The sequence below is a fragment of the Galeopterus variegatus genome, unplaced genomic scaffold (assembly GCF_000696425.1).
Source record: "Galeopterus variegatus unplaced genomic scaffold, G_variegatus-3.0.2 Scaffold3852, whole genome shotgun sequence".
NCBI classification, from domain to species: domain Eukaryota; kingdom Metazoa; phylum Chordata; class Mammalia; order Dermoptera; family Cynocephalidae; genus Galeopterus; species Galeopterus variegatus.
Window position 1 is genome coordinate 298421 of NW_007729963.1, and position 8918 is coordinate 307338.

The following is an 8918-nucleotide window of genomic DNA, read 5'->3' on the forward strand; positions in this document are numbered from 1 at the left end:
CCCTTGACAAGTTCATGTATTCTAAAAAATGGAAAGGTCTCCAGGTCATGGAGTAAAGAAAGCTTTTAAATGTCTTATACCTAAAAGAAGCAATAGTAATTTTGATATCAACAATGTCCCTTTTTTGTTTAAAAAAGATTGGTCCTCAAAACATTCAAATTATTCTACATAAATGACTTCTAAAACTTTTTTTTACAATTGTATTTTTGGTCCAAGACTCATTATAAATCATTCATAAGCTAAATTACAATTAATTTTAGCAGAAAGTAGAAATACTTCAAAATATAAAATATCATCATTGATTTTACAATTTGAAACTGATAACAACTTAAACTAGAAAAAAGATGCATGTAGTTTAAAAAAAAAAAAAAGAAAAATTTCCAGTCTTTTCCCTTCTACCCAGGAAAATTTTACATCTGATTCACCAACATGAGCCCCTAGTGGTCTTCTGAAGTCTTCCAAAGTTTGAACTTGGCAGATTTACTGGTGGTCTCTTTCAACTCGTCTCTTGCGCACTATGAGAAAAAGAAAAAGTATGTTAGAAATCCCTATTAGTTTTTACAGTACTAACTGGTTTGTAACAAATTAGTTTCTGTATAATCCAGTTATAGTTTTACAAAAACAAAATGTCCATTCCGGTTCACATGACCATTAATAAAAAAATTTTTTCCCAAACCAGCTGTCCACCAAAAAAACAAAAACAACAAAAAAACCTTTTTTCCATTATTCACCATTGTCATTTACCTGTTAAGAACCAAGGGGCCTCAAAACAAGAACCATGTGTCCTAAGCTCACTGTGCTTACACAGCAGCAGCGCTAGAAATCTAAAACAGAATGGTCAGCAATCATCTTCAAGTCATTTCTTTATTGAAAAAATGTATAGCTAGGTTTTAAAAAGTGATTAATAAATTACTGTGTTAAATTATGAAATGACATTCAGGCAGCTGGGGTTAGAAAGTATAAAAGTAACTATTTGCATGCTCTCCTCATTAGACACTACAATGTATTTCCTTAGTCTGTGAAAGAACATACCAAAAACATTTTTGTAATTTTTAAAGCTAAGTGATTCCTACTGGATTTCAGATTTTCCTTCTCTTGTCTCCTATAAAATGAACTGGTTCAGGGCTCTGAAAAAACAACAAATGCAAATTAATAAAAATCTCAGATGCTGGTAATGTGGTGAGGTCACTTCTGGCTACAGTGGCCAGCCAACCCGCTCAGCTGATGGAGTAGAGAAGGTGCCTATGTCTGAGGACTCCCAGTCTCTTCACAGACTGGCAACACCAAACCACTCAGCTATGCTCACTAGCAGCAGGGCATCCTTCAGCTACAGATGTTGCTACCGACACTCCCACCTCTCAGCCACCAGACAGCATTCACTGAGAGCCACCGATTCAGGGCTTCTCGGCGTGGTGGCCAACTCCTATACAGAGAGGACAAAAAGCACAGGTTCTGGAGTCAGTGAAAAATAGTAATAAATATGGCTCTGTGACTTTTCTGTAGTGTGTTCTTCAGCAAGTTAACCTCTCTGAGCCTCAACTCATCCTCTAACAGGAGCATAAGGATGTGTGTACCTCATGGCTGTGCAACTAAAGGTGTGATAAACTGCACGGTGCAGTACTGAGAACACAGTAAGCCTTCAGTAAAGAGTACTCAGCCTCATCATCCACTACAGTGGGGTTAACAGATGTTCCTGAGGCCCTGGTCAGTCATCTTTTCGAGGTGAGGAAAGCCAAGTTGGCTATTATAGCTAGAGAATTTGCATTTACGTGTTACTGGTTTTGATACTTCTCCCAGTAAGTGCCTCTGTTTAAGTTAGACTGTTGGTTTATTAATTTCCTACTCTCTTCCATCCATGAAAGCAAGCAGGAAGGCAACTGCCTCTTTCTTCAGCATAAATTGGCTGTTGGACAGAAGAACTAGAAGCCAGCAGGTACACCTGGCCTTCTGGCCCGGCCACAGACACTCTGCTCTCATGCCATTCTGGCCACTGGCTTCTGTTTGTTGGCCTTTAATAGATGAGACCAGACATTCAAGTGATGTGTATAAAAGCTTGTCCAGCCATTGGTTGGGTGTTAGCTAGAAAATAAAAAACTAGAGAAAAGTACCAGGTTGCCATGAACATTTTTATACTTATCTAATCAAGTTTGCCTTGACTCTAATTTTAGTCCATGCTGACAAAGAACAAGCTTTATGTGTTTACTGAAATATAAAGGGAAAAACATCAAATGGAGACTTAAGTTCTCAAATATAAACTTAGAAACATCTGAAAGGCAAACCAGATAATTCTTTAGGGTAGAACATTACAAAGAAAATTTTGAATTGCAGCAGGGTTTGGATGTTATTGGCAAACCATTTCAGATGCTTAAAAGTACATTATAAAAAATATACAGTATAAACAAGATCTATTGGACAAAGTGAAGCAAACAAAAAAGGTGTGGAAAATCGATTATGTAGTTAGCTAGTATAAAGATAATAGTAACAAGAGATTCAAAGTTCAACTGCAGGTTGCATGTATACCATACAATCTCTTTGTTGTTAAAGCTGTGAAACTGCTTAGCTAGAGAGATGGACAATGGGCAGAATTATTTCAACGAATAGCTGAGACTAAGAAAACAATGAGAGGAAAAAATGTTATCAAAATCAGAATACCAAAGATCTGATACAGCCCCATATGTAGGGTGAAGAAAAATTATGTGCCCAAGAGATTCTGTACACATTTATGTCTTATTCTTTGATATCTCTTTTAAGTTACTACATAACAGGTTGCTGAGACCTGTATGTCAGGAAACATGGTCTTTAGGCTTTCCACCTTGATCTATAGGCAGAGATCAGAGTGTATGGCTGAAAAAAAATCAAGCTGAGAGCAGCTGAATGGGAGGCAGCTGCTGTGTGCACACGGAGCAGAGGACAATGGGGTCAAGAGCCGTTCCTGACTCCTCTCTCTCACCTGTGCCCGTCTGTTACCTTCCAGCAATTCCTCAGTTCATCCTCTAGATGACAGGCTTACAAATTTTGCCCTATTAACAAATTTTCCAAAACCCACTCCACTGATATAAGTTCTCAGCACCTCATCATCAGTCAATTGTCAGTAAGCCCTAACTAACCTCATTTTCTGTCTCTGAAAAAGTAGTAAGTTGTTTTTGAAGTATCATCTTAATCATATATTCAGTGGCCTACAACGGCTCTTAAATGCCTCCCACATAAAATCCAAAGAAATTTAAGTTCTTTACCGTGTAATTTTAGTGTCTTCTACCAACTCTCCCTCTTAATCTGCTGGCATCACTCTTACTCTTTTAGCTTCAAACAACAAGTACCTATTGAAAGTTTATTCTGGACCCAGCATCATGGTATGAGAGTCAGTTCTCAAAACCTGTGGCTGTCCTCAGCGTATAAATAACTTGGCTTGCTCTCAAATTTGAGCTTTTATCCATGTAATTCCCCACTCCAGGAATGTCCTCATTGTCATTTCATGCCTGAGACCTGTGTCTGGAAATCTATTTTGGATCAGAATGAAACAGCCTGAGTGGGATTCTAGAGAGAGCCCAAAACAAAACTGTTTGCTTTCTCTCAAGTCTGTATCAGACTACAGCATCTTTGACATGGCCTCCTCATCCCCTATGACATGCTGCTGTTGACAGCTACTCAACTGTGCCATGTCAACATAAAGCAACCTAGGAAACAGTTTTCCTCTGCCTCCCTCATCTCCCACATGCCAAAATCTCCCTTACTCTGATACTGGACATTCTTTTCTTACAAACATTTGAGCAAAGTGCCTACCACAATAGGCATGGCAGAAGAGCACAACTGCTGAGACCTTGCAAAGTTGGTGTCCCTGCCATGTCACCTATGGGCTTTCACTGTGCAGCTCCTGCAGGGACAGTGGCTGGAATCACCTGCCTGCTGGGAAGGATCTAAGTGACAGAGATGCTTAGGGCTACAAATTTGTTGGTGAGATTTATTAAGGTAGTTTCAGAGGAGAGGAAAAATGGACACTTATGGATTAGTTTATGGCTATTTAGTTAGCAGAACACTGTAACATTGAGCAGGGTTCAAATTCTACCACCTCACATGAATTATACCTTATACTATTACATCTTATTTACTCACTTAACACATTTTTATTAAGTATCTACTGTGTGTCAAGCGTGGTTTTAAGAGATCTACAGATTCAAAAGCTGGACAAAACCTTTGCCAACACATGGTCCCTGCCTTCAAAAAGCTTCCAGTCTTTGAAAACAGACAATTGGAATGAAGTAAAAGGCAATTTAAAAAGCATAATAAGGGGCCGGCCCGGTGGCGCACTGTTACAGTGCGCCGCTTGGGAGCACGGCGGCGCTCCCGCCGAGGGTTCGGATCCCACATACAGACCGGCCACTCACTGGCTGAGCGAGGTGTGGGCCCAACACCGAGGGTTGCGATCCCGTTGCCGGTCCCGGTCCAGTACGGGCGCGACACTGAGGGTTGCGATCCGTTGCCGGTCACGAAAAAAGACAAAAAGGAAAAAAAAAAAAATAATAATAAAAAAAAAAAAAAAAAAAAAAAGTATAATAAATGCTGTGACAAGTAAGGGGTATATGGGGGCAAATCTGCTCAAGATGTCTAACAACGATGGACTCAGAAACTTATATATCCACTTAAAACTGGAGAACAAACCAGAGTTTCACTAAGCGTGAACTGCCTACAACAGAATTAGTTGGAGTATGTGTTAAAAGTCCCAATGTCCAGTCCCACCCTAGACTGACTAAATCAGAATCTCTAAAGGAAGGAAAGCCAATAATCTGTATATTTTTAAAGCTTTCCAATTATTTATGAAGTTCAGCTGGACTGAGAAATACTGCTCTAAAAAGCAAAATTAAATACTTGAGGAAAAAAAATAGAAGCTAACTAGTGAACCAATACTTAAAACAATTAGCATAAGTTTGCAAACTACATCTAGAATCAACGATACATGAAAATACCAGTTTTCTCTTTTAAAAAGCAAGAGGCTAAAATCTCCTATGGAAAACTAGTCATATAGAGAGCAAAAAGGGTTTGAATTTGCACTTTTCACAATGATCTGGATTAAATGAATGAAGCTGTATTTTTTTCTGCTCCAGAAAATTTTGAGTGCAAACTCAAATATGGCTGAAACTTAAAGGAACTGCATCACTTTGAAATGTTACTTCTTTTGAGAAGTCTTATTTTAATTGTCTAAAATGCATCTTTTAAGATACTTCAATGGCTAATACCATAACTTAAAAGAAGAGTCAATTTTTGGAAACATGTAAGACAAAATTATAAGCACCATATGCGTTAATTCGGCTTTAGCTGGAAAACCTATTTCAAAGCCTCATGGTTGAACAGGAACCATGATAGAATGGGCGATTACTGACCTAGATGTGTGCAGTGACAAGACAAACTGCCCCTAACAGTTGTGTTAGGGGTACTAGTAGCTATAGCAAGCCTTTATACATCAGTGACTATAAAACTTGCCTTAAAACAATAATTATTCTACATTTTGTCACTTAAAATTGAATTTCTATCTAGGTCAGTTTGATAAAAAGGGCAAAAACTTTCCTTGCAATGTTGAAATCTTTGTTTTAATAGCTCCAAGGACTGATTTGCAGTTGAGAACAAAACATTTGTTATAGAAAACTGTTCACTTAAAGCTACTTGTATGAAATAGGTTTGTCACAGGAAGCTGATTTTACCCACTGACCCAATTGATCACTATAACCTCACTTAAATTTAACTCTAATTCAATCAGTATAAAAAGGACTGTGCAGATTTTAGAAACAAAGGCCAAGTAATTTCTCCCTGTTAAAATTTATTTTTAAAAGAGGAAAAAGTTCTCCCAATACATTAGCTTAATGACTTAATATATCTTACCTAAGTCGTTGTTTTTTGTTATAGCATCAGCTGCCCTGGTTCGGGGTCCCTGCTGTGTAAACTGATATCCAAATTTAAGGATATTTGTATTTTCCTCAAGCATTTTGGCCATTTCCAATTCCACAGCTGTCCCCAACTGCTGCCTCTGTAATCATTAGAAATAAAGAATAGTATTAATAAACTAGATCAAAATACTTTTCGAGGTAAATCAAGACCAAGACATTCAGGCACACACTGCTTCTGTTGGCCCATTTAAATTTTCCCAATTCCTACAGCATGTATAAGAGAAACAAAATTTTTAAAGCTTAGTATATGATCATACAGACATAAAAAAAAGTGTGAATTACCATAATGAAATACCACTTTACACCCATAAAGATAAGTATAATCAAAAAGATGAACAATAACAAGTGTTGGCAAGAATGTGGGAAAATTGGGACCCTCGTACATTGCTGGTAGGAATGTAAAATGGGGTGACTACTATGGAAAACAGGCCATTACTGAAAAAGTTAAATGTACAGTTACCATATGACACAACGATCCCACTCCTAGGTATACACCCAAGGGAAATGAAAACGTATGTTCAGATAAGAACTTGATATGAACGAATGTTCATAGCAGCATTATTTCTAGTAGCCAAAAAGTGCAAACACTCCAAATGTGATAGAATATTGATATATGCTGCAACACAGATAAACCTCCAGAACATTATGGTAGGTGAAAGAAGCCAGACACGAAAGATCACATACTGTGTGATTCCATTTACATGAACTGTCCAGAATAGGCAAACAGAGAGACAAAGCAGACTATCAGTTGCCAGGGGCTGGTGGGAGGGGTGAATGGGGAGTGACTGCTAATGGGTTTGGAGTTATTTTGGCAGTAAGGAAAATGTTCTGGAGTTAGTGGTGATGGTTGCAATGCACCATAAATATATTAAAAATCATTTAATTGTATACTTTAAAAAGAGTGAGTTTTATTATATGTGAATTACATCTCAAAAAAATTGAAAACATAAATTAAGAAGCATTTTGGTTAAATTTTAAAACATAATCCTATTTTCTACCTTCATAGTCTACAAAATTTATTTACTTTGAAGGACTGAGGGGGACATTTACCAAATATTTTTTCAAATAACTAAAGTTATTTTTCTTTTTTCTTTTTTGTCAGCTGGGCAGCATGGGGATCTGATATTATTGGTATTATTAAGGCTGCACTCTAACCAACTGAGCCAACCAGACAGCTCGTTATTTTTCATATAAAAAAATTAATATCTACTCTGGATGGAAACATGTCAACATGTACATTTCTCTTTCTCTTTAAATGTTCGTCTGGGTGTGGGTGACCCAGCATTATCATATGCATTAGCACTGTACTCAGCTGGACAGAAGACTGTGCCCTTGGAGTAACCTGGGTGTTGGGGCAATCTGTTCTTTCATTCAACCTATTCTATTCATCAACTGTGTATTTGGGACTGTGACATACTACAGATACAAAAAGTCTACAATGTGGATCTTGCCACCACAGAACTAAGAAATTGGAAGATGGACTAAGTTGCATGTAAGAGTAAATCCTTTTGGTTCAAAATAGCCAGAAATCTAAATTCTCTAAAAATGACTTGGAGGAGTTGTGTTGTATACCTTTGTATATAATAAGTCAATATTCTGGATGCCCCAAATATCCTCTTATCCCCTTTCAGCCAGCCCACCACCTTCCTAAAGGGCTCCCCAACAGCCCTCCTCCCACCCCCTTGTGAGTCCCCAAGCTCTACACAGCAATGTGAGCTGCAGCTTCCCCAAAGTAATGATTGTAGAACATTGACCTGATTGTCAATCTTGAGCTCTGCCAGGGTTTCGTTATCTCTTAAAGCATCAATCAGTGCTAGAATCCCAGCTCCTGTAATAAAGTTGGACTCCATATTTAAGCTCTTCAAAGTTTTGTTCACTTTCAGCATATCTGCAAAAGCCTAGAAATTGAAGAAAATACTTGATTAAAATTTGATAGCTCCAATTATATATCGTACATGACATAAACAAATACGTTAATTAGCGTAACTGCCTTAATGTTTTTCACTAGATTGTTTCGGCTTGACATACTACCCTATAGGTCTCACATGTATCTACTTTTCACATGTACCCTGTCACAATCTTTCTAATTTTATAAAGATTTATAATCTCTGTAATTCTCTTTTGGTGATGGTCTCTCCTTCTATTCACATTCTTATGTTCACTCAAGCCCTACTTCATGCTTCTTTCTCCTGTGCCTCTCACACTTTCTCTTAGTTTCTGTGTAGGACTAACTCAATCAAGGTCTCTTTGGAACATCTTTTCCTACTTGGGACCTATTGGGTTGGGTCACTGTGAAGACAAAATTAGGGTAAATTATGGAATAATTTGCAAGGCAGGGACCAAAGGCATGCCCAAGGCAGAAAGCCAGGAAAGATCACAGATAACTTGATCCAGAAGAGCACAGACTATGCAGAAGAGGACTAACTGAATATCACATTCCTCAAGGACTAGTATGTCTTCAATCTGCTTCCATGACATTTCTCACAGGATATGGTACAGTGGTAGGTATTTGACTCTGTGCTTAACTTTTAGTTATTTATTTATTTTTTGGTGGCTGGTGTGTTTAACTAACAACATATTGATTAATGAATAGAAGCCTGAAAGTGAGAAGTGGGAAAAGAGGAAGGAGGGCAGGGGAGAGAAAGAGAGGAAGGAAAAAAAAAAAAAGAGGTAAAGAAAGAGAGAAGGGGAGAGAAAAGAATATGAGTGTGGGCGGGCCCGGTGGTGCACTGCTACAGTGCGCTGCTTGGGAGCACGGTGGTGCTCCCGCCAAGGGTTCGGATCCCACATACAGACTGGTTCCCACTCACTGGCTGGGCGAGGTGCGGGCGCAACACCGAGGGTTGCAATCCCGTTGCCGGTCCCGGTCCGGTACGGGCGCGACACTGAGGGTTGCAATCCGTTGCCGGACATGAAAAAAGACAAAAAAAGGAAAAAAAAAAAAAAAAAAAAAAAAAAAAAAAAAAAAAAAAAAAAAAAAAA

At 38.3% G+C, this 8918-nt stretch overlaps 1 protein-coding gene across 1 annotated transcript in view; it reads right to left on the bottom strand.

Moving 5' to 3' along the window:
* The window catches only part of TMOD3 (tropomodulin 3 (ubiquitous)), a gene marked incomplete at its 5' end in the record, with an annotated part of 18415 nt that continues 9497 nt past the window's right edge, over positions 1-8918 (bottom strand). Inside the window, 3 exons of the mRNA XM_008586152.1 lie at positions 1-515; positions 5872-6016; positions 7691-7834. Of these exons, the coding sequence (XP_008584374.1) occupies positions 481-515; positions 5872-6016; positions 7691-7834 (324 nt within the window). The remainder of the gene's footprint in view (positions 516-5871; positions 6017-7690; positions 7835-8918) is intronic.